The sequence below is a fragment of the Cyprinodon tularosa genome, unplaced genomic scaffold, assembly GCF_016077235.1.
Source record: "Cyprinodon tularosa strain WSP-4 unplaced genomic scaffold, ASM1607723v1 ctg313, whole genome shotgun sequence".
NCBI lineage: Eukaryota > Metazoa > Chordata > Actinopteri > Cyprinodontiformes > Cyprinodontidae > Cyprinodon > Cyprinodon tularosa.
The window spans coordinates 710,029-736,794 of NW_024039023.1; the positions used below are offsets into that span (position 1 = coordinate 710,029).

The window sequence follows — 26,766 nt, forward strand, 5'->3', positions numbered from 1 at the left end:
TTTCCCAAAGAGCTTTTGTCTTTATTGGTAGCATCAAGACAAAAATCCAGTTCAGTGGAGTTAACAGGAACACCAACAGGTGTATGCATGCAATTAAACCATCCAATTCTTCAGTGATCTAGAGTTAACATTTAAAAGGAAATGAAAATCAACATTGTTGTTTTATAGTGCATATCTGGAACTTTATTCGTTAAAAACAATATTTTTTAACCTCATCTCTTACCTACTGAGAAACAATAAGGCTGATTAAAGTTTCAGAACCCTAAAAATATGAGCCAATGGAAGGCAAAAATCAAAAATTTATGAGAATTCAACAAAAATCATTCAATAATGGTTCAAACCAAGTGTCCTTCAAAAAAGTAAATGGACCAATAGAGTGGATTTTATCCAGAGAAAGCTTAGAAACCTTGTTTACTTGCATTAATAAGCCCCAAATTTTACTGTATACTTATAGGATGTGTGCGCAGGGAAATATGATGGCACGTTACAGGTAAATAGCAGAAATGATTACACTTTGATTCTGTTGGTCTCTGTGGTTCTGAGGGAGGACTGAAGAACGGAATGGACATTTAAGCCGGCGGATCCAGCAGTGAGGGCAGAAAGCCGACAGAAATTATCCTTCAAGCTTCACTGAGTCCAACACGTTTCTAGCTTCTTTGTACTCCTCTGATTCAGCCAGATCCTCTTCTGTTTCCTGGGCAGACACAAACACAAGCACACAGGTTTGTTTTTACTGCAATCCAACGCATTGTTCATAGCTTTAAAAAAAAAAAAAATCTATACTGTGCAGTTTGTCACCGCCATTAAGAAAGTGGTTACTGGAACCTATATTTGGTGGTAAAGCAGTCGCTATGAGGGATATCATGACTGTAAAGCTGTCCTTTATTGAAGTACATGCGAGTTCCTGTGGTGGTCACCGTGGTGACAGCGCTGCTAATGAACTGTGATGAGCATGTGCATGTCCGTCTCAGGGAGGAAGAGCTAAAGGAGAGGGGACACATCTCTCAAGTTCAGGTTCGCTCCCATCGCCTACCGTTTGGCGCTCTCCTCATGGTGACTCACACCTCCAGCTGGCCGGCTGCTGCTCTGCATTAATTGAGATGACCTGGAGCCACGCATGCTTATGTTTTCTTCTCGCCATATCAACTTAAATCCCCAGGGTTTAGGCATGCTTTTATAGATAGAACCACACGGAAGCTAATTAACTCAGAGTGAGGTTTTCTGTTCATATTAAAAAGTTCACTTCATTCGAGGCATCAAAACAATAACTGAAATTTGCTACGAGAAAGTTTGTTGCATTTCAGAAGAACTATCTTGTGTTAATGAATGAATGATTGAAAGTAAACATGCTAAAGACGACACTGTTGTTCCGGCAATGCAGCAATCATCAACATATATCCAGAGCAGCTTAGATCAGAATGTAACTATGTATTAGAATGGCCTAGGTAAAGTCCTGGTCTGAGGGACCGACTCATGATTTTGAACTGGTATTGTAGGGGACATGTTTGGCATTCCTGTTTTTTTCAATTCCATTAAAAAAAAAACAAAAAAAACAGCCACAATAAATTCACATAAAATAAATTGAAGCTTGTTGTTAAAATGAGGAAAACATTTTCAGTCCCGGTATTTTTTGTCCAGCTAAGAAGTAGGTAAAATCAAAAATAAGGGAAAAATCAATAATAAAAACCGTTGGTTTCCAGGCCAAGTGGACGTGGTGGAAAAGGAGCAGAAGTGTCAAAAACTGCAAACTAAATTGGAAGGAAGTCAAATTACCCGAGTTATGCATTTTTTGTAAATGAAATGCTAAAATCAAAAGTTTCATTTATATATAAACAGCCCTTTTGAAGACCTTATATTGCTTTAGTATATGTTTATTAGGATTGACAATTTAAGAATTTAAACTAATAATGTGGCTTTAAACAAGTTAAAAACATCTCAGCAACAAATTGCTTTAAACAAATCGGTGGAATCTGCTTATAGTGATTATGTTGGTCCAGAGCCAAATTGAACACTATATTCGGTTGATTACTAAAACCGTTTTTACAGTTATTTCCCTTTTTTTTGCAGAATATCATCTAAATGCCATTTGTGTGGTTCTTCAACTATTAAAATAAAATGACACAGATAGCTTCTGCATTTACAGAAAGTTATTACAGTACCATGCAAGTTTAATTACAGTATACTGTGCTGTGTGCAGACATAACTCTGGTAGCCTACGTAACTTATGTGCTGTGTGTGTGCATTTTTTTAACAAGTCTCGAAATAAAGTTTGAAACAAATGCTTGAACACAGTACTGTGCAGCGGGTAACTCTGATAGCCTACAGTAGGCCTATGTAGCTTATTCTGTGCATTGGCTCTGCTGTGCCGCGTGTGCATTTTTTTTAAACATGTCTGAAAATAAAGTTAGAAACAAACGGTTTCATAGAACAACAACATAGAAGGTAACTGCATAGGCTACAGTAAATTAAAGCTAGCCTACGTCTGTTTTGTGTTGCGGATCTGCTACGCCGCATTAAGAAATCACTTCACATATTTATCCATGGTTCCCTGGATCAGAGTGTTGTCCAACACCCAGTTCACTTCTTTTTCAAAACGATGTAAAAGGTGAAAGTTTTTGAAACCAACATGCAGGAGACCAGTCTTTAATATGCAAACTGCATTCCTCATCTCAGCTCTGGAAGGGACAACAGTCTCCTCTTCTTCATCATTCTCCTCCTTGTTGTACGCAGCACTGTTACCCGCACCAAAGCTCTCTTCTACCTCGGCGATGAACATGTAATTTTACAATTATTTTTTTCGCATGTTTACATTCATAAAATGGCCAAAAATGAGCACTATAAGCGGATATCTTGATTACTATAAAACAATTATTTACAGCATTTGTATAGAAATTATTCTGTCCCAAGCCTTTTTATTTACCGGTATATACGCTGTTGATTACTATATACATAACCACTATGAGCGGATTCCACTGTACTGAAGTCCTTTGTATTCGCAGTTTCTTGTTCACCTGTAAATCTGATGTCCAAATAGGATCACAAGTGTTTCACTGGGGATATTTAACCTTAAAATGTATTGCATTTCAGTTAAATTATAAGTTATTATTGTTTTGCAAAAAGGGGGAAGAAAACAAATATTTGTTCTTCTCTCTGCTCCTTTTTATTTAGACTGTGCTGGAATGTATTGATGTCTGCTATTCTTTAAAAAATAAATAAAAGCCCTCTTAGTGCAATTGAAGTTACACTTAACCATGGTTCTCTGAATGACTGCCAGTCACACCAGTCACTTGGAACTTCTCAAAGAGAGGAACCCAGGAGACCAGACATAGCTCCCTACGTGTTATTTATAGATGTCACACTCAGGTGGGCTACGTCACGTTCTTGACTTTGGCTGTGTCCGAAAATCTGTCCTAATCACTATATAGGGCACGATGAAGTGGGTACACCATTTTAAATGTGTGTCTGAACGTCTAGTGGATACAAAAGTAGTGCACTTGAAATTTCCCACGATGCCTCTTGAAAAGTAGTGATCATCCATGGTCACTAGATGAGCAGATATATCCTGGAGCAGAGCTCTCCTCACAAAGCATTATGGGATTTGTCGTCACAGCGACTAATAAAGATTGTGTAGGTACCAGATCTAAGCTATAAGCTACACTACTTTAAACTTCGTGTCAACAACTGTTAAGTTTTCTACAAGCAGAAAAACTGTTTTATTCGTCTAAAATCTCTACAGAAGTCGTTTTTAAGATGTCCCCTTTGTCCTCCACTGCCCTCAGATCTTAATAAAAGAATAAAAACAAACTGAGACTTTTGTGTCACCTTGCTAAATGGCAGAGCTCAGTCTTAGAAGGCAGTACTTTCCTTCAAGACGGACAATGATGGTTTTCTACTTTTAACTACTTTAGATCGCCAATGAAATGTAAAATAATAGCAAATATAGGTGTTGAGACTCCAAACAAGATTTGGACCTCAAGAAACCGGTGCAAAACCGTTTGTCCGAGTGGAGTTGAAAAATGTTGACATCATAAGAAGGGGCAGGGCCCCGAGCAGATCTGACCACCTGAGCAGATCTGGTACCTACCATGGCACAGGCACTGCACGGTGGAGGCGGAGTCAAGTGACCAACAGGGAGCGAAAAGTAGTCAACCTCTGTTCGAAATATAAGTTAAACGAGTTCACTATGAAGTCCACTATATAGTCCCCGCTCTATATAGTGATTGAGGGATCTAGTGGTTAGGGGTTGTGTACATTAGAGTCTCGACCTGGAAGGAATAAAACGGACCTCATGTTGCAGCAGCACAGACATTCACAATGCTAATGTCTACAGTTGCAACCAGCCCTCATCAGACCAGAAAACGAGCTTCAGAGGAAACACATTAAGTCCACATCTGAAAACAGAAGCAACTTCCAGGTATTGTGGGCTGTAATACGGATTGTTTATCATAATAACTGGCTTAAGGAAAATAAAGTAGCCTCAGTGGTTTGTATGTTTTAATATACTAAATGCTGCAATTGAATAGCAAATATTAAGCTCTGACAGGCAATTATTCATGCTGAACTCTACTGTCAGAATTCCGTCAGTTTTAGAAATGGAACTTTAAATTCTGTTTACAGCAAAAGTTAAACTCCTAAAAGTGATATAGTATGCGTAGTTGCTATATAGTTTTTTTTTACCATATTCAATAAAATAAAATGTGCTATAATTAATATTCATGCTTTTAAAGTAGTTTTCAAAAGAAGTTGTAAATGTGAGCTTTTTTAATCAGCTAAATAGTTTAAACTTTTAACTAATCTGATACTTTAACTAAATAATAGATTAAAAACAAGAAACACTTGTATTACTATGGTCATATCTGTAATTATTCCATAGCTTTGGAGAAAAAGGGGGTTTGAATTGAAATGGTTGAGTCTTTTGGTCGATATATGGTTTTCGCATAAAATAAATGTGTTTAACTGAGCTAAATTATAAACAGATCCTGTAACATATATATATTAGGGATGGGACGATTTATGAAAACCGTCCGAACCGTTCGGTTCGACTGTCTCGGTTCGGTTCGCGTGTGTTTCGTTCGGTTCATGCGCTGCTCCTTTTTCTCATAGAGGAAGCGATTACACTCCAGAGCAGAAGGTGGCGGTACTGCGACCAAAGCCAACCACCAGTAGTAAACAAGAAGAAGAAGAAGCGAAGCAGCTTAGCCACGTGTAGCAGGGAAAAAAATCAGTTGTTGTGGAGAATTGTGTCGGACTGGCGAGTGGGATAGAACAGGAGTTGGAAGACGCGCCAGCAGCACTTTATAGGTCTGCTGTATGGGACCGCTTTGCATTTTAAAAAGGGCCTAACCATGACGGGGAGAAAGAAAGTTGTGGATAAAAATTTCAACAGTGTTCAAGCATTGTTTAACCGTTTTTGTTTATGCTAACAGCAACATGACCAACATGTCAAGCTAACCCGAAATCCCTCATACTTTCCCTCAGCAAACCCCCCCTGCGCTCCAGACCGGCTGCTCAAAAGCCCAAAACCCACACCCCCCAAAACCCCCCCCCCCCCTTCGTTAACAAGCAACTTTTTACATCATGGAAGAGGCAGGGAAATTTAAAAAATGACTTCCCAAACGAATTTTGGGGGTGTTAAACCCCATCCCTTTCATTATGTTTCAGGAATTTGCTGGGGTTTATTAAAAAGGAGGATGCCAACTTTTTCTATTAATAATTGTATTAAAAAAGACTGTTGTTGACCAAAGCTTTTTTTAAAATTTTTTATTTTTTTTCTTTGGGGCAACTTAAAGATGGTGGTTTTTGCCAAACATTTTTTTAACTTTCCAGTCAACTTCAAAGGGAAGGGGGTTTTCATTGAAATTTAAAACACAAAATTGTTTTATTCCCTACTTATACCTGAATTGTTTTTGGTCACCCCTTTTGGGTTTTTTTTTCTGCAGGGATATAAATTGTGTAAGCAGGAGGAAAGATCTTTTAATTTCCCGTTTTTCTGACATTCCTGCACTTGTACATAACCCCAGCTTCCTTCCCGTCCGCTTTTTGGTTGGCCTTGTGGACAACTCTCCTTTTTACATTAATTTCAAAGCCCCAATAAAACCCCCAAAAAGGGCTTTTTTAGCCAAGATATTTTTGGGGTCATTTTTTTTAAAATTCCATTTAACCTCTTAGGGGTTTTTTATTTTTTGCCTATCACAGTTGGGGTTGGGGTTTGGGGGGGTTTTTCACATTTTTTCTAATTTTTGTTTTGGGGGGGTTTTGGGGTTTTTTTAAATGGGGGTTTTAAAAATGTCTTTTTTGGGCTAAAATAGGAATTTTTGGGGGAAACCCCGGGGGGTCTATAATTTCCGGGTTTGTTTTATTTAAATTAAAAGTGTTTATTTCTTTTGAAACCGGTTTGTTTCTAAAAGAAGGTATTATTTTTATGAAATTTATAATTTAAAAAATTTAAATTTTATTTTTTTATAATTTTTATTAAAAAAAATATTTTTTTATCTTTTTTTAAAATTTTTTTTATCAAAAACCTTTTATTTTCTTCTTTTTTTTCTATTTTTCGTTTTTTAAAATTTATATTCTTCTTTTTTAAAAATTTATTTATTTATTATCCTATTTAAATTTTTTTTAAAAATTTTTTTTTTTATTTCTTTTACTTGGGGGTTTTTATTACTTTTTTAATTAATTAATTTTTGTCATAAATTTCACAAAATTTTAAAACTAATATATTAAAAAAATTTCTTTATTCTTTATTAAAATTTGCTTTTAATTAATGTTAAAAAATTTTAAATCCTTTCTGTTTTTTCTCCAAAAAAAATTTAATATTTCCCTTTTTTTTTTTTATTACTTTTTTTATTTTATTTTTTCTTTGTAATTATTTATCCTTATTATTATTTTATGAAATTCTTGTATTCATCCTTTCATTTTAAAACCATTTCCTTTTAAATAAATTTATTTTAAAAATAATTTAAAAACTCTATATTCAAAACTTAATTACCCAAAAAATATTAATTTATATTTAAAATCTAAAACTCATTTTTAATTTTGTTTCTATTAATAAAAATTAAGGGATTTTTAAAAAAAAATTTTTCCCCTTCTTTAAAAAAATTTTTTATATTTAAAAATTTTTTTTAATTAATTTTTAAAATTTAATATAAAAATTCTCATTAAAATTTTTAAATTTTTGTTTAAAATTGGTTTTTAAATTTTTTTTTTTCATACCAAAATTTTTTTAACTATTAAAAACATAATTTTATTTATTTGTTAAAAATTTCCCTTTTTCATTTAAATTTTTTTTTTTTAAATCTTATTTCTTTACTTCTCTTTTTTCTTCTTAATTTTTATTTTTTTTCTCTCTTAAGGGCAAAATTTTTAAAATTTTTTCTTTTATTTTTTTTTTACTTTTTTAATTTTTTACTCCCTCCAATTTTTTAAAAAAATTAAAATTCTTTTTATATATATTCCCTTATTTAAAAGGTTTTATTTAAAAATTTTTTCTTTAAAAAAAAAATTCTAACTACACCCCCCCCCCAAACCCTTATAAAAAATATAAAAATACCCTACATATTAAAAAAATTTGTGTTTATATATTTATATTGTGTGTTTAAAAATATATATTATTGATGTTAAAAATATATTAAAAAGTGGCTGTCAAAATTTTGGTTATTTAAACCCTTAAAAGCGAGGCCATTTTAAAAGGGGATAATTTTTTTTAACGTTTAGATTTTAAAGCTATGTGGGTTTTTTTGGTTTCAATTTTTTTCCCAAATACAATTCCCCCCTGCAGCCTGCGGGAAGGGGGGGCCCATTTTTCCCCCAGTCATGGCCCTTTTCCATTTGGATTTGAGGCGGACCTCCTAAGGGAAAAAGGCGCTCAAAAAAACACTTTGGGTGACGCTAGTGGGCCCTTTTTCCCTTTTTCCCCCCCACCCCAACCCAACAAGTTGAAATGTTGGTAAATATAAACAACCCGAAATTTGCTGGAAAAACGATTTTTTTAAAAGGTGGAAAAGGGAAACTCGTTTTCCGCACTCTTCCTGGGCCCTCTGTGTAAGAAACCCGGGGCCGGGATAAATGTGTGGGGGGGGGGTGTGTCTTTTTTGTGTGGGTGGGGGTTTTGGGGGTGTGTGTTTTTCCCTTTTTGTTAAGGGGGCTGAAATTTTTAACTTTTTAGGCATAAAAACTACCTCCAAACTTAAATGTTGGCGGTCTAATTTATTTTGATGTATTGATTGAAAAAATTTTTCAAAATTTTTTTTTTGGTTAATTTTAAAATTTAAAAATTAACCTTCTTAAAAATTTTTTATTTTGAGTAAGGGTAAAAGGGTTTGGGGCTTTGGGTTTAAAAAGACTGGGATTAATCTGTAAAGCTGGTTTTTAATTTTAGCCTTTTTTTCCCGGGCCTTTTTTTTGGCTAAAAATTTTGTTATTTTTGGGGAACTGGGCCCCCCCAACTTCGGGGCCCTTTTTTTCCCAGGGGGTTTTAAAAAGTTAAAGGGGCCCCTTTTCCCTTTAAAAAAGAAATTTGGCACCAAATAGCCGGGGGGGTTTTTTTATTGGGGATTGGGGGGGCCCAGAGGGATTTTTTTGATTTTAACCAGGGTTGGGGATTTCAAAAAAGTGGATTTTTGGGGGAGTTAAATAGGTGTGCGTTTGGGGGGGGGGGGTTTTTGTCGTTGCGGGGGGGGGGTTTTTTATGTGTGGGGGTTTTATGTGTGTTTGTATAATTTTTTGAGTGTGGTTATTTTAGGGGGTGTTATACTTATTTTTATTTCTTTTTAAAAATTTTTAAAAATTATTAAAACTTTTTTAATATCTTTTTAAAAAATATTATAGTATGTATTTTTTTTTAAAAAATTATTTATATAATTTTTTCCTTTCCTTGCTTTTTAATTTATATTATTAAAAATTTAAAAAAATAAATTTTTTTCCTTTTAAAATTTTTATTTTAAAAATTTTGGGGTTTTTAAATAAAATTTTTATTATTAAATTTTTCCCTTTTATATTAAATTTTTTTTTCCTACCCATATATTTTTATATTATTCTTTAATTTTTTAAATTTTTTTTTTTAGTCATTTTAAATTATTTTTTTTATTAAAAAATTTTATTATTTCCCAAAAAACTTTGTAATTTTGTTTTTCTTCAATAAATTTAAAAAAAAATTTAATTTATTAATTATTTTTTTTTTTTTATTAAATTTTTTTTTTTTTTATAATTAATTTTTTTTAATTAAAATGCAATTTTTTTCTATATTAAGGGCCCCTTCTTTTTAAAAATTCCCCAATTTTTGTAATTTATTTTTTTCTGATAAGTATTTTAATTGGTTTTAAATTTAAATTTATATTTTACCAAAATTTTTAAAATTTAAATTTTTTATTTTTCACCTTCTTTTTAAAATTTTTATTTTGAATATTTTTTTTGGGAAAATTTCTTTTTTTTTAAATTTAAAAATATTTTTTTTAATTTATTTAAATTGCTTTATAACTACTTTATTTTTTTTTCTTTTAAAAACATCTTTTTTTTTATAAATTTTCTTACTTTTTGATTATAAAAAATTTATTTTTTATTTTTTTTTTTATACATAAAAAATTTTTTTTAAAAAATTTTTATATTTTTTTCTTTCCTTTTTTATAAATTTTTTTTCTTCTTTTTTATTAATTTTTATTGTCACTTTTTTTTTTTTACACAAACTTTTTTTTTTTCAATTTAAACTTTTTTTTTTTTATATCCCAAAACTTTTTTTTTTGTAATATAATTTTTACTTTGTCAGTTCTTGTTTTTTTATTATAGTAAAAATTTTTTTTTTCACTTTTTATACCAAAAAACCTTTTATTTTTTTACCTTCTTATGATTTTTCTTGTTAATATAAATTTTAATTTTTATATATACAATATATATACAAAATAACATATATAAAATAAAATTCATACACATACAATATATATATATTACTTTCACATACCTTTATATAAAATTTTTTCCAAAACACTTTCATATATATTATAAAATAAAACTAAAACAAATTTTCATATATTTTATATACATACACATACATAATTATTTATCATACACTTTCCTATATAAAATAAAAAACACATACATATTAAATTTTTATACCCCAAAATTAAAAATATATATTAAAACATACACAAACATTATATATTTATTATAAAATAAAATTTTTAAAAATACAAAAATTAAAAATAAAATAAAATATATATATAAAAATTTTTATAAAAAAACCACATAAATATTATTTAAAATATATATTTAATTTTATTATTTTACAAAATACATATAATATATTTAATATATACAACACTTTTCAAAATATATATATATATATACATACCCCATAAAAATATATATTTTAAAAATTTTAACATTTCAAAATACATATATATTTATAAAAATATAAAAATTAAAATTTTCACATAAAATATAAAAAAATATATTATTAAAATACACATACTAAAAATATATATATATACATACCCATACATATATATATATATATAAATATTACATATAAAAATATAATATTATTTTACATATATTTTATTTAAAATATATAATATACCCTATATATAAATTACATATATTATATTATAAATATACATTAAAAAATTTAAAAAATTAATTTTTAAAAAACCCTATATATAAAATACATATAAAATAATACATATAATATAATTTTTATATATTTTATATATATATTATTTTAAAAAAATATATAAAATATATTTAAAATATTAAAATATTACACATACATATAAAAAACACCATCTTAAAAAATATATAAATACCCCATTTCATTTTATATATACACATAAAATTTACAAAAATAAAAAAAACAATACAATATATAAATAAATAATACCATTTCATATAAAATAATATATTAAAAACAACACATTTATATATATATATATATATATACATAAATTTTATTAAAAATATTTTTACATAAATATTAAAAAATTTTTAAAAACATTTATATAAAAAACATATATATATATTACATAAATAAAATTTTAAATATTACCCTAAAATAATAATTTTTTTTAAAATATAAATTTTTAAATATTTAAAAATATATATTTATATATAAGTATTAAAATATAAAAATATAAAAATATATAACATATTTAAAAAATATAAACATTTTAAAATATAAAAAACCCTATAAAAAAAAATTTTTATTTATACATAAAAATTTTTTTATATATTAAATATATTATATTAAAAAATTTAAATTTATATAAAAAATATATAAAATTTAAAAAATTATAAAATATTTTATATTATTACATATATAAAAAATATATACATATTTTATAAAATATATTAAATTTAAATATATTTATATAAAAAAAATAAAAATATTTTAAAAAACCCAAAAACATTTTAAAAATTTTATAAAATAAATAAATTTTATTAATTTTAAAATTTTTATTTATTTCTATTTTACAAAAAAATATAAAATTACATATAAATATATAATTTTATATTACACATATATATACACATTTTATATATAAAATATATATGTATATTTTAAATTTTTGTATAATATATAAATTAAAAATTTTTTAATGTAATTTTATTTATTATACACATATATATTTTATATATTATAATAAATATATATTTTATATACATACACATACACTTTCAATATACTTAAAATTTATAATATAATATATTTAAAATTTTATAAAAATAAAAAAACATACACATAAAAAATATATATATAAATAATATTTTAAAAAACTATTAAAACAATAAACCAATATATAAAAAACCAAAATAAATTAAAAATTATATATACAAAATATAATATTACATAATAAAAAAAAAATTTTAAAAAAATAAAAAATATATACACACATACATTATATAAATTATTTAAAAATAAAACATAAATAATGTATATATATAAAAGGTTATTTAAATTTAAAAAAAAATATAATTTTTTATATATATAAATATTAAAAAAAATTTGAAAAAATATAAAAAAAAATAAAAAATATTTTATATTATAAATGTAATTTAAAAATAAATATATAAATTTTATGCTAATTTTTGTTTTAAAATTTTATATATTTAAAAAAATAAATAAAAAAAATATAATATATAATTTATATATTCCCTAAAACAAACACTTTAAAAAATTTTTATTTTTAATAATTAAAAAAATTTTAAAAATATTTATTATACCAAAAACATACCCTTTTTTATATTAAAAATTTTAAAAAAATATAAATAAAATATTACAAAATATTATAAATATACACCCTACAAAATATAATATAAAAATATAAAATAATTAAAAAATATAAAAAATTTAAAACCCCTACATATAATATAAAAATTTATATAAATTTACACCCAAACAAAATAAAATATACTTAAATTATATATAAATGTTTTATAAAAACATAATTTTATAATTTGTGCTGTCAAATCGATTAAAAAATTTTTTAATCGCGATTAATCGCTTTAATTTCCTGGTTTAAACCTCCCATTAATCCATTTTAATCGCACATTTTTTTTCCCGATTGAAAAATCATTTAAAAACTCTCGTGACATAAAAAAAAATTCATTCAGGCTAGGTTTTTGCCAAAAAGTTCTTTTTTTTTAAAAAGAAAAACAGGTTTTAAAAAGATACTGGAATTTTTTTTCCAAAGAAAATTAGCAAGAAAATGGGGGCCCTGTTTGCAAAAAAATAACAAATATGAAAGGGAAAAAAAAGGGCCCCGAAAACAGGCCAAAAAAAAAAAAAAATTGAAAAAAACCCGTCTTTACCGTTAATACAGTTTTTTTAACAAAAACAAGCATTTTTTCCCCACCCGCTATAAAAATTTAGTAGAGGGGTTTAAAATTAAATGTTTTAAATTTAAACCAAAAGGGAATAATGGGAAAAATTTTCAATCAAACATCAAAATCAATAGAAACCCGGGCATCACTAATGAAAGGTAGTCTATGCTCTCTAAAAAAGTTATTTTCCCTTTTTAAACCAAAAAAAAGGGGAACACACCCCACACCCCCCCTCACCCACCCCAAGACAAACCCAACCCCCCACCACCCACACGCGAAGAGACCCGTTGCTTTCACCGACGGCAAGAGTGTGCTAAAGAGATCCCAAAGTTCACCTTCAGTTTAAACCGTTTTCTCAGCGTAAAAACGGTTGCTTTCCCCACCCCAACTTTTTAAAGTTTGGGGGTGGGGTTAAAAAAAAGGGCCACCTTCCTCAAAACCCCGTGATGGGGCTCTTTTTCCCTTGAGGGGCCCGCTCTTTGAAGCCTAAAGAGAAATGCATAGGGCGGGGGAAAAAACCCCGCCTTTCCCCCAAAGGGTGCGGGATGTACTTGGAAAAATTTGTACCCCTAAAAAAAAACATAGCGTTTAAACTCAAAGTTAAAAAAAATTTTCGCCTTTTAAAATGGCCTTTGCGTTAACGCGTTAAAAAACGCGATAATTTTGGGCAGCACTAATATATAATATAAAACATATATATAATATAACTTTTTATAAATATATATACACATAATATTATATATTAAAAATTTTTATATTAAAATATATTATATCCCCAAAAAAATATATAATAATATATATATATATATATTATCTAGAACCCTAATAGTTTAGATGGTTTCCATTAAAATGAAAATCCGAGTATTTATATACTTACTAATAGCTGCAGCAGGTCTGCGTGGGCTATGGCCAGACGGCGGCGACAGTCTGGGATCATCATTCTGGACTCCTGCAGAACCTCCATCTGTGCTCACAGAGATCACATCATCGTCAGTTCCATCTTTGTTAATCAGAAAGCCCCTCAGTTCTGCTTCTACTGTCAAAATTTCATTACAAGTACTTTCTAAATCTGAATGGTAATTTTTTTTCCTACCATGTTTAGAACATTAGGTTAGGTACAAGCAGATTGACTTTGCTGGATTTTATGACACAGAGGTTATCCCACACATGCTCTGGTGTGGTTAACGTCTCCGCAAACGCAGCGCTGCTTTAAAAAAAAGAAACATTGTTATTGAGTTATTGATCGGACTGAGAGCTGTGCAGCGGGGGACCACATAGATCTGCTTACACACGTGGATGAATGAAGAAACCTTGGGGCGAGGGCGCAGTGATCAGGCATAAAGAGGTATTACTGCGCCTGTAGTGAAACTACCACACAGTCAGGTGGGGAACTTTAAAGCCACCGTTAATGTGAAATTTCCCTAGAAGGGCACCCTAAAGAGCAGAAAAGAGTCGGCTAACGTCGTCAGACACACTCCTTCTTGACAGATGCTTCCTCACCTATCCTGTTGCGGCGCTGCAAAGTCAAAACATGGACACAGTGTCTCGCATGGACACTGCACAGCCTTGGGGGGCTGAGTCGGAGCGTTCCACTGACACGCTGTATATGACAAGTCGCTGTTTGTCTTCTAAGATGTGACAAGGTGAGCGAGAGAGAAATGCTGAAACAGGAGGAAAGTCACGGTGCCCTCCTGGTGCAGTGGAATGATCCCATCAGGACGGGATAAAGATGACACTTAAAGCGTATTGATTCCATTAAAATATAAACCTCTATGCTATCCTGTCTCAGAAACCTCTCATCTTCAATAATCCACCTGGCCTTCCAATCTACTCATTTAACACCGACTAAGGCTGGCGCTCAGGCTCAGCTGCTTCATGAATCAACACACAAACACAATCTCTGATAGAGCAGAGGTTTTATTTCTAAAATACTGTGGATCCCACACTACACAGGTATGAAAAAATAACTAGGGATGCTATAATTAATGAGGTTAACTGGAAATAATCAATAAATAATAGGGTTTACAGACTAAAATACACCCATTGCTGAAAGAACAGCCAACTCAGTGCAACAATTAAGCGAAAACTATACATGTTGCCGTTGGGCTGAAACAATTCATTGGATCCATTGTAATTCATTGATTGTTGAAATATCTGTCAACTAATTTAGTAACGGATTAATTGATAACTGAAGCACAGCGACTCTAAAATATGTGTTAAGAGATAAGAGTTGTAAAAAAAAATATATATATATATAAATATTTTTTAATTTAAGATGAAAAAACCTTTGTCTGGTAATATGCTCTATCCAGAACAATCTGCAAAGCTTTAACTTCATCTCGTTCAAATTCAGTTATAAAAATAAAAGTTCTCATAGATATTAAATTATTAATCAGAAAAAAAATAATATACACCAATTAGCACAATGATTTGTAGTTGCAGCCCTAAAATGAACTTTATATACGTTTAAAAAAACACACAATAAAAGTAGAAAATTAAGACAAAGTAATAAAATAGTAAAATTACACCTTTGAAGGATCTATTTAATACAAAATCCACTTTTTTTGGGCTGCTATGCTATTCCTTAATTGAAATCCCCTACTAAGTGTTAATTAGCTAGAATCATGCATGTCTGTGTAGCCCTCATAGGCTTTGCTCTCTGAGCAGCAGCCCCTCCCTGACCTGGGAAAGCTGCAAAACAGGGTAAAGATCACCTTCCTCCTCCAGGAAGCACCTACCTGAACTCGGGTGCGCCTGCCCTAAAAACAAACGCCCACTTTGTCAAATATAGCAAGCCATTATGTAGGGCCGGGTGATATAGCTTAAAAATCTAATCTCCAGCTTTTTATTCTTACAAAGTAATCTTTTTGTTTTTATCTTAGTATTTATTTCAATCATCTCCTTTAGCATGTGACCTTATTTCAAAGGGCAACAAAATTCGTATAACAAGCTTCCTTCATTTTTGTATTATCCGCTTATCCATCCTCCATATAGTGTTGAGGGATTTAGGAGTTAAAGTGAATCAAGTAAGCATTGAATACCTGTTTCTTGATGACGTATTCATCCCCTCCCTCAGCTTTCGCGCGCTCAACTTTCTCTTCTTGCTGCTTTGCTTCATTTATGTATGAAATCTCCTCTTTCGCCAGCCTGAAATGGACAAGAGGGGGGAAAAAGGGGGTCAACATCCAACACTGGAGACACAATATGGGCTGAACCATGAAAGGCAGGCTGTGTTGGTCACTTTTTACAGACTTGGCCATCAATCTTCATGCACTTCCACTGACCGAGGGGACACTGCGAGATCATCTCCCACAGGATGTAAAGATACACACCACAGCAACAAAACTCCAAACAGGTCATTCTTCCTCACTGCTGCCAAAATATGTGCTTGCAAAGCTTACACTTATCAGTGTTTCTGATCACATGGACAAAACATGTTTCCCCCACCTGCCTCCAGAATAAGGCATTGGAACTGGAACAAGTTTTTGTTCCAGAGGTACATTTTTTCAACAAAGCTTTGATTTCAAAGGGAGCCTTTTTATAATTACTTAGGCCCCGTCCACACGAAGCCAAACCCTGGCCTAAACGCACAAATTTTTCAACAAACCAGCCTCTAATCCATACGAAGCCGGCGTTTCGGGGGTCTGTAAACGATCTTTTTTTTATTAAGCCTTCAGAGTGGGAAGATTTTGAAACGCCGATTTCGCGTTTCCATCTTTAAGCTCTAACCGCATTTTTTTTCTTACACGCATGAGTCATAGCGTCGCCTCTAAACACGCATGCGCGACACAGCATCACAACAACAATGGCACCGTACTGTGTTGAATGGTTGCTGCTCATGCTACTCACCCTGCTGTCGGGCTTACAACAGAATCTTCTTCTTCTGGAATATCTCCAGGAAGAACAGAGCAATATCGACGACATAGTTCAGCACCTGAATTTGACTGAACCACGAAAATGGACCCGCAGGGCAACCGTGTATAAATATTAGTGCGCATGCCCAACATTTCGTCGCCTATTTTTGCTTTGGCACCACAGCGCCACTTACAGGCCTGACATACATTGTGCAGCGTTTTCATGCATTCGTGTGGTCGATCACATTTATTTTACGTCTTCGTCTTTACGACAAACGTTCTGGAAAATATTAGCGTTTCGTGTTCGTTTTGACTTCGTGTGGACGGGGCCTTTATGAGAAGGAAAAACAGATTAGGAAAAATCTCTTATTTTTCCACTTGGCTTAAAAATATAAAGATATTCCAGATATAGGGTTCTCAACACGACTTTTTAAGAGCATAGCGACAAATTTGAAAGTAGCAGCTGGTACGCAGACCGAGAGCTTTCTAAAGAGGTCTTCTTTAGAAAGAGAGAGACAACAAAATAATAAAACTGATATAGAAAGGTTAAAGGCCTCGTTTTAAATTTTGATGCGATTAATTGATTTTTTTGTTATTGAACAGCCCTAACTGTAACCACAGTTTACAATAAAGCTTGTTCTGTATATGCAGTGATTTGCCGCAGCACACCACTAGCACTCATAAATTAGTACAAGGAAGAGCTCTACTTTGGCAAGGTGGTACAGAAGTGTTTTGAGGAAGAAATGCTCATTTCTAAGTATAGCTATATTAATATACATACAATGAAATAGTCAACATGATAATAAAAACCATGTATTTATATCGTCCTTGCATTATAAAACTCTATAAACTCCGCTATAAACAAATATGTCGAAAACAGGAAGATGGTTGGAGCTGGCATCTGGGCTTCTACTTCAAGCCGCCTGTCCAGCACATTTCAGCAGAAATGCTGAAAGTTGTCAAAGTTTCACTAAAATTAAGGCGATACAAGAGGTGTCAAAGTATCTATAATCAAAAGATGTAGTCGTATACAATACAAATCCGGCATTGTATCGATACCAAAGGCCGACGTTATTTTGGCCGTTGTTAATAATAGAGTTCCGGGTTACTTATTTTTGCACATTTACTTAACTAGCACCTGTGAGAAAGCATGATAATTGGGGAGAGAGATATTTAAATCAATTTGATTATTTGTCTTTTTGTCCCCCCAGTATCCCAGACTCCAGTTACATAAAAGTGTGATTATCAGTATATGCAATAAAAATTCTTATCATGAGTAGAAATGTTTGACAATAATGATATATGGCCACTTTTAGTATCAAGTAATAAGTATTTTTCAAGATATTTATATCAAGTTTGAAATTTTAGCCGACATACTGTACGCATCGCTCGTTGAAACTGTTTTTACAACATTTAGCACTTCTACATGAGAAGCGCTGTCAAAATATAAACCCCTCACCCTTTAAACTCAGGAAAAAAAATCTTCATAAAAAATCAATATTTTTAACATTACTTTTCAAATTTATTTTTTTTATTTCATTATTGTATGTGAACTGGTCAAACGCCTAGCAACTGTTCTTCTGTTAGTCTTCAAAGCTGATCTGACTTTTTAAATTCCTCAAATAAAGGTTCCATTTATTCTTATTTCATCCACTTTAATATTTTCTATGCACCTAAAGGAAATCAAGAAATGATTGAATTTGCATGAAAAACAAAAAAAAAAAAAAGCCAGAAATAAAATGTAACATAATATTAGCATAACACGTCCATGACCCTTAAATAAGTCCAGACTAAATTAGAGCAGTTATACCGCCATAAAAAGGCTACAGCTCTATTTGTTTCATTTCACTGTACTGTCTTCTATATTGTCTAGCAGCTACGTTTTTTTTTATAACTGCGCATCAAATTTCAGGTTTGCGAAACAAAAGCAAACATTTAACTAACACTCCTTATAGAAGATGTATTTATTCTTAAAGGAATAGTACACCCAAAACATGATTAGCCTTCATTTTCTACTCACCCCCATGCTGAACAACACTCTGGAGTACTTTTTTGATATCTCAAATGCATCTGGAGATCTGGGAGGCTTCTTGCTGTCTGCTGACATTCAAATAATGGAGGTCTATGGCGCCCGAGGCAGAAAGGTCCATAAAAGTCCACAAAAAACGTGTCAATATTCCTCCATACTGCTCGTCCAATGTATTCCAAGTGTCCTGAGTGGGTAGCATCCAGAATTTACTCGAAACGAAGTCATTTAGAATGTTTTTAGAGCATAAACAGTAGTGTATAGGATTTCCTGAAAGCGCGCACGCGCGCGCTCACGACGCTACGGAAGCCGGCAGATCAAACCAGATGAAAGTGCGCATTCAGCGTCTGCTCTTCCAATAATGCAAGCGTAGAAGAAGAAATGTGCTGTTTACCTGTGCAAAGAAAGAAACAACGAAAGAAAAATATCTGAGGACTTCAGTGTTGAGGAAGAGCATGAGTTCTTTGCTGAGCTGAATGCGCTGGTTTGGTCTGCCGGCTTCCGTAGCGTCGTGAACGCGCAGGCGCGCGCTTTCAGGAAATCCTATACACTACTGTTTATGCTCTAAAAACATTCTAAATGACTTCGTTTCGAGTAAATTCTGGATGCTACCCACTCAGGACACTTGGAATACATTGGACGAGCAGTATGGAGGAATATTGACACGTTTTTTGTGGACTTTTATGGACCTTTCTGTCTCGGTCACCATAGACCTCCATTATTTGAATGTCAGCAGACAGCAAGAAGCCTCCCAGATCTCCAGATGCATTTGAGATATCAAAAAAGTACTCCAGAGTGTTGTTCAGTATGGGGGTGAGTAGAAAATGAAGGCTAATCATGTTTTGGGTGTACTATTCCTTTAAGAGTTTAAGATAACTTAAACTTTCAAATGACTTTGACTGCCATCTGCCCTCTTCTTGCAGTTTGAACAATGAAAAAACATTCTCCTAAACCATGAGACAAAAAAAGATGCAATTTTAGGGATGATAAGACAACTTAGCTTTACAATATTAGTAACAGATCTTAATTATATGATTAAATCAATGAGAAGGCAGGGAATGCAAAATACAATGTGGTGCATTTAGATGCAGCAGTTTATGATAAGTTGATTCATACAAATGTGTCTTACTTGTTCATTAATCATTCAAAATAAACATTTCAAGGCAAACATTTGTAGTTTAAATTGGTAACTGACCTATTATCCCTAATATCCAGTTATTTCTTTAGCATTAGCAGCTATTAAGCAACCACAAAACCGTTTGCTGTCCATAGTCACTACTGTAACCATCAGCTCACACCTTAATATTATTAGCTGGCCCTTTAATCTACCTTATCATCTCTCCTCCTCACACTCCTACATAGTACTACTCCTTTTTAGTGATTAATTGATCATCAATTCAATCCCTAATTTGGACCAAGTCAGGTGGTAAATGGGCCTTCTTTCATTGATTCAGAGTAAAAATGGGCTTGAGTACATTGATAAATTTTGATTATTTATCAATTACAGGGCAAATGGAACTAAATCTATTACACAGATTCAAGGCCTGATTGGCATAATAGAGTTTGAAAATATCGCTATTAGTAATGATTTCCATCTAATTGTCTTTTTCCGGCTGCGGCTGCTCGTCGGAATGACAACACAAATTTCATTTTTCATAAAATCAGCTGTGTGTAAGTGAGTAATCCTTCATTAGTCCGTCACATTACAGAAGAGCCTTGCCTCTGTGTTGCGCTTGCTCCTCGCCTAACCAAGGAAGCCAACAGCACTCTGTCATATTTTACATCAATTACCCCTTATCGTAATACGGTTCCATCAAGAAGCTTTTAAACAGGCACCATATGCAACGCCGCCTCCCGTCTTCCACTCTCGTGTCTGACGCGCAGTGAGTGATGTCGTCTGTTTAGAAAGAAGAAGGTGGCATGTAGTGGAGGAAAAGATGGAGGAAGGGAGGCTGGAATGATTTAAATAAAACTGAAGGACAGTCTAATAACAAAATGTCCATTCCTCCACCTTCCAGTCCGGATGTTAATTTCTTATTTCTTCCAGACTTGGAGCGCTATGTGAATGAGGGGTGGGGTCGTGGCTGGTTTTAAATAGACCTGCCACCTCTAACTTAATGGAAAAGGCAGCTCTCTGGAAAATAGAAAAAAAAAAAAAAGGGAATTAAAGCCGACCGACACACACATTCGGCCGCCTTCTCTAGCACTGTATTTTTGAGCCACGATGTAGTCTGTGCTGCGACCGGAATGACAAAGGCAAATTACTGTTGTCATTTTATTAAGGGCATCCGCCTCGCTAGGGCAGAGAAGCACTGAGTGGAATGTGAGAAAGCTGCAGGAAATAGACCCGGCTAAAAGAGCAAGGCAGGCTTAGCCAAAGCCTGAATGTATGAAAAGGTGGAGGGACTGAGAAAGGAAGGAGGCGAATAGATTGAGGGGGGGGGGCGTGACCTTATAAGAGAGAACAACTCTGTGATTTTAAAACTATGAGTTTGATTAAACATTCATGTCTTGGAAATGAGAGGGATCGAGATGCAACATCTCCCGCCTGATGTGGAAAATAGTTTACCGTACATAGCATGATACAGTCGGAAGGGACTGAAACTATTCAGTGTAACTGCAATGCTTCCTTGTTCCCAATGACAGCATTCAGGATTTTAACAACATTATTATTTAATCCATCCTGTGCACTTCATTATAGTGGGCTTTGGGTTATTCACAAAACAGTATAGGTTCAAAAACTACAACCATAGAAGAATATTCAGGATCTGTACTGGTTTAGACCCTGTCAGCAAAGAAGCAGCCAACATTTCTGCAGACCCCACACATCCTGGACACAGATTACTAAGACTTTTCCTTTCAGGTCGGCACTACAGAATGGTTTTGGAAAATAGCATCTGCAAAAGATACAGCTTATTCCACAACGCTTTCTCTCTGACAGGCTTTTAGCTAGCAAAGCGCGGCCTTTACAAAAAAAAAAAAAAAAAAAGACAATTTTTACACTATTTTCTCCCCTGGAAACTTTGCTTAAATTTTCAAAATTTCACAAGCAGCAGATGCTGGAGTTGGAAAAATGTAACTTTTGTTGCTGGACGGGCCACATCAATCAGTCAGAGCAGCTGATTGATTGATGCAGGATACTATAAAGAGACAGAAAGCACTGCTCATGCAGAGCGCTATGATCATTCCACTGAAACTGTTTATTAATGCCTAAATTAATTTAAAATGTCCAAATCTGCTAGCAAAATATGTTTGCTTTTATTACCCTGGTGCTTGCAGTTTGTACCTCATTTCTGAAAAATGCTAACATTCCCTTCCAGTCGCCACAAACAGTAGGGGAAAATCCCAAGAAATGACTGAGCCTGAGGAAGCTGCTGCTGGGGATTCCCAGTGACAGTGTACTGCCGGTAGGTGGGAGTGTGCACCTCCAACCGTGGCATAAAATTTTAAGCAAGGATCATAATCTTGATGAACTGACTGCACAGACAATGTTTTGAGGTGGGCTTTCTCACTTAAAAATATATTAAAAACTACTTTTTGCCCACGTAACACAGCTAATATAGCAAAGCCGCTCATTGGCATTGAACACAGGAGCAGCAAGAGCTTTGGACCATTTGTAGACATTTTACTGGAGCGTCAAAGATGTTCTTAAGGGGAGTTTGACCTTAAATGAAGCAGCAGGTGCTTTTTTGCGGCTCAAATCGCGGTGTGACGCAGCATTACACTTTCTGTTTATTTCAATTAATCTATGAAACATATTGTGCCTGAAAGTTATCTCATGTCTTCCTTATAATTTTCCACCGCTAGTCAAGCACACATATTTACCATAATCAGAACAAAAACAGTGTTGTAGCAAAGACAAAAATTAGCTTCATTCCACCTCAAAATGCAGGAAAAAGCATACTTTCTGATGAACGCAATGAAAACCATACAGCCATAGTAGTCAACCACTCAGCTCACCGAACATTTTATTTTCTTTAGTACTTATAAGGAAGTCCTGAAATGCCTTCATAGTGCGAGTACCTGAACAGAAGTAAGGTCATTTGTTTGTATGTACAATTCTGGCCTGTAAAGCTGATTCTGACACAAATTATCACCCAGAGGACATTCTATATTCATTTCCATAAACTTTTCTGGAGGACCAATTTAATAAACATTAAAACTGTCAACTTTATTAAAACAATCAAAATGCAATCAACAGGTGGGAATTGGAGGTCTGCCTTAGCAAATGAAAATACACAAAAAAAAGTGTTACTATATTTTTAACCAACCTCTCATAAAACCAATGTTTTTTTTGTCTTTTTCCTAAAAGGTTTAAATTTGGTTATAAGAAAAAAGTCACAGGGTATATCAGTATAAGAAAGACTTGTAAACTAAAACATTGTTCTATTCTTGCCACATGCCTTATTCTTATGGGAACAGGCTGAAGTTCAACCAGTAGGTGTTTGAGAGAGATTAGAGGTAGAAGCAAAGAAAAAAAGATGTATTTTTTTATTGATATGAAAATATTTGATAAAGAAAAAAGAAAAAAACTGGTGATAGCTGAATTAACATAAATACACAGAAGTCGTAAAGGTGACTTGAAAGAGTTGGAAGATGCGCAAAGCGGAGGCGTTAAATCATTTAGGGAGGCTTTTATCTTCAATTCTTCATCTTCTATTTTCACACAAAACAAACTTTATTATCAAAAATGTCTACAGAAAACTAACAGGTAGATTTTTAAACATGCCACAATACATTTTTATTTCTCTTTAAATTTTGTGTATATGAACTTGTGGATAACATTTTAAGAGTGTATTAAACAGTTTTTCCTATTGATATGTTTTCAAGGTGTTTTTTTTTCTTTCCAAAAAGGCTTTAAGTGACACAGAAACTGTGAGTTAAGAATGTAGCATCTTGAATACTACAAAAACTTTTCAAGAAAAACATTTTGTTTTACATGTTGCAAATACATATCCTGAATTAGGGCTGCAACTAATGATTATTTTGCAAATCGATCAATGTGTCTATTATTTTTTGGATTAATAGTCGGACAGCCAAAGCTTTCTTAAAGATTATTTTTTTATGATTTACGTAATTAAACCAAGTGAAACAAAAAATTTCCCACTTCAAGAGCTTTGGATACATCATACTGGCAGACAAAAACATTTTTTTAGCTTAAACACCGACATTTTTATATATCCTTTTACAATTTTGATATAATTAGTGATCGTAAGGGGTTCCTCCGTCAGCTAAAAGCATATTTTAGAGTCTCTACACTCCAATTAACGATTAACTGATTACTAAATTAGTTGATTATTTCAATAATCGATTAATCCGATTAACTGTTTCAGCCCTATCCTAAGTAAAAGAAAAAATGCTATTCCAGATTTGTTTAAAAATCAGAAACCTTTTCCAGAATGTTCTGTATTTGAGAGAGAGACATAATTCCTGTTTAAAAACGGATGTTTTTCTTGCTTGAATATGGATTTGCTTTAAAGTGCATTTTATGTGAAATAAATAATGATTCAAAACAGTGGATGCAACAAAATTATAGGTTTCACCAAACTATAGAAGGTAAGAAACCTATGAAATTATAGTACAGATTCTGATTAACCTTAAAGCAAGTCACGTTCCCACATCTAATTTTAATTTTTTTTATTCTAAAACACAAAAAAATAGTTGCGTCTCACAAATAAAGTTACTCCTTTCATAGTAAATCATTTGTTTAAAATTTCAATTCATAGCCGCAATACAATGTAAATAAATACATCTATCGTTTTATTTATAAGCAAATAATTTATATTTCTGACACCATCAGCTGACACATTGAGTATGTATGTTGAGTAATGATTTCAATCATAACATATTTGGAGTGCTCTTTCTGGCCATATTATTTTTGTAGGTTTAAGATAGTTGCCAATTGAAAACATTGACAACTATTAAATGCAACGTGTTTTTCAGCAGAGCAGACATACATAGTGAAATTGCTGCAAAGTACTGCATGGTACACATCCTGGCATTAGCTATGTACTAGCATGTTAGCCCACCGCTTACTTTGGCGGCTTCAGGTTATCTTTTCATAATATAATATCTTACAGTAAAAAAAAAAAAAAAACACCGTCACTGTCTAGAGTCGAATGACTAAGATGTGTCTTGATACCGTTACACGACAGCGACAGAAAACAATACAAGATATTTTCTTGCAAAGTAAGCTACATAGTTCAAGCAGCCCAACCAACATCGAACAATCGAAGTACACTAAAAGCGCACGCGGCAAACACTGTCTTCTTCTTCTTATGGGATTTTATGGCGGTTGGCAGACTTGTGAATTGTGCATTACCGCCACCAACTGATATGGAGTAAAGCAAGATAACAGGAAACGATTCACCCCCCCCCCAAAAAAAAAAAAAAAAAAAAAAAAAAAAAAAAAAAAAAAAAAAAAAAAACCTGTGTAACTTAAACCAACATAATACTAAATCACATTTGCCCATATAATTTTAATTTACTCTAGGTCATCTTAACTCTGCCAGTTTCTGATGGTCCCATCGGTCCTCCCATCATACTTCCAACCATCTCCCAGTTCAAATCTTTAATGTCCAGATATTTTTCTGCAGCCTTCACTATTATTTTGATTTTTTCCGTTTTTTTTGTTGTCTGTGCAGTACAATTAATTACTTCTACCATGAAAAGAACAAAATTTGTCTTTTTAACAATAAGTGAGTCTTCATTAATTTTTGGAGATTTCTCTAGAGGTTTGGAATTTGCTGTGTGTTGAACTGTAGGTTTGGGTTTTTCTGACTGAGATGGGATCCTTTTTGCAGCTTCAGCGTAGGTTATTCCGAGCTCAAATTTCATTTTTTTAATTTCCTCAGACCTTTTGCTTGCTTCACAGCCGCGATAGGCAGCAGTATGTTCTCCACCACAATTACAGCATTTTATTTTAGCTTCTTTTCCACATTTTCCGTACTCATGTTCTCCTGCACACCTTCCACACCTCTGTTTCCCTTTACAAACTGCTGCAACGTGACCGAATTTTTGGCATTTGAAACATCTCAATGGTGGAGGATTGTAGATTTTGACATTATAGCTTATGTAACCGATGAATACTTTGCTTGGTAATTGCTCTTCTTCGAATTTAATTAGCACAGATAAACTGTCAGATCTTTCTCCGTTTCTTGTTGTTTTTAACCGTTTTACTTCTTTTACTTTTGCACCGCTTATGTTTTCCAGAATCTCTTTTTCAGAAATTTTTAGAGGAACTCCTCCAATGACTCCCCTGCTGATCTTTTTGTTCTCCATTAGGCTGCACTGAACTCTTATCCCGTCAATTTTGTTGATACGTATTGCTTTGCCTTGCTGGGCGCTGTCTCTGCAGTTAATTAGCAGGTCTCCACTGTACAGAATTCTGGCACCTCTGACTTCTCCGACAAGTTTATTGATGGTTTTTGTTAAGTGAACCGGATTCCAATTTGTAAAAGAGTCTGCCTGATTAACGACTTTGAATATGACTTTGAATTCATTTTGTTGTGCTGTGGAATGTATGGAATGATCATCACTGGATTGTTCTGAACTAGATTCCCCTTGAACTGATCTCTGTTTTTTCCGCTTTTTCTCATTTTTTGATGTTGCTATTTTCCAACCTTCATTGTCACTATTTCCCTCTTCCATCCCACAAGAATCGCTTCCTGTTTCCTCACTACTCACGGCCCAAGACATTTCTCCATAAGCAGCTTCAAAACACGCGCCATGCACCAAACGACCATCCACCGAGCCTCAAACACTTCTTGTGTCAACGTCGGAGCGGCAAACACTGTCCCATGTATGGAACGTTTTTATCGGACTTAGCCTGTCAGCTTACTAGCATTAGCATTTGAAATGCACATTCGGGATCCCTAAATAAGCTAACTAAACCTGTTTCAAGTGAAATAAACATTTACCTCTTTACGACGCCTGTTTTGATTTTAATATTTCGTATCCTTGGATCCGCCATGGCTGTAGAAGAGAAAAGGAAGCCTTGCTTTGGGACGCTCTCAAGCTAACTGTGCAGAGAGCAGGAAGAGAGATGACGCAGTTCAGTGATGTCAAGTTGATCAC

The 26,766-nt window shown here is 32.7% G+C and overlaps 1 protein-coding gene across 1 annotated transcript; it reads right to left on the bottom strand.

The window, feature by feature from the left end:
• Nucleotides 1-26,766, bottom strand: tbca (tubulin cofactor a). Its single transcript, XM_038292481.1, has 4 exons — nt 26,610-26,766; nt 15,852-15,957; nt 13,688-13,774; nt 1-694 (listed from the first exon to the last, which is right to left on the bottom strand). The coding sequence occupies exons 1-4, from the start codon at nt 26,660-26,662 to the stop codon at nt 614-616; spliced, it is 327 nt and encodes a 108-aa protein (XP_038148409.1). The 5' UTR covers nt 26,663-26,766; the 3' UTR covers nt 1-613.

Excerpts from the sequence above, each read along its gene's own strand:
- tbca (XM_038292481.1), bottom strand. The coding sequence starts at position 26,662 with ATGGCGGATCCAAGGATACGAAATATTAAAATCAAAACAGGCGTCGTA. Across the intron at positions 13,775-15,851 it reads AATACGTCATCAAGAAACAG|ATGGAGGTTCTGCAGGAGTC; the intron begins GTATTCAATGCT and ends CTGTGAGCACAG. Across the intron at positions 695-13,687 it reads CAGACCTGCTGCAGCTATTA|GAAACAGAAGAGGATCTGGC; the intron begins GTAAGTATATAA and ends GTGTCTGCCCAG.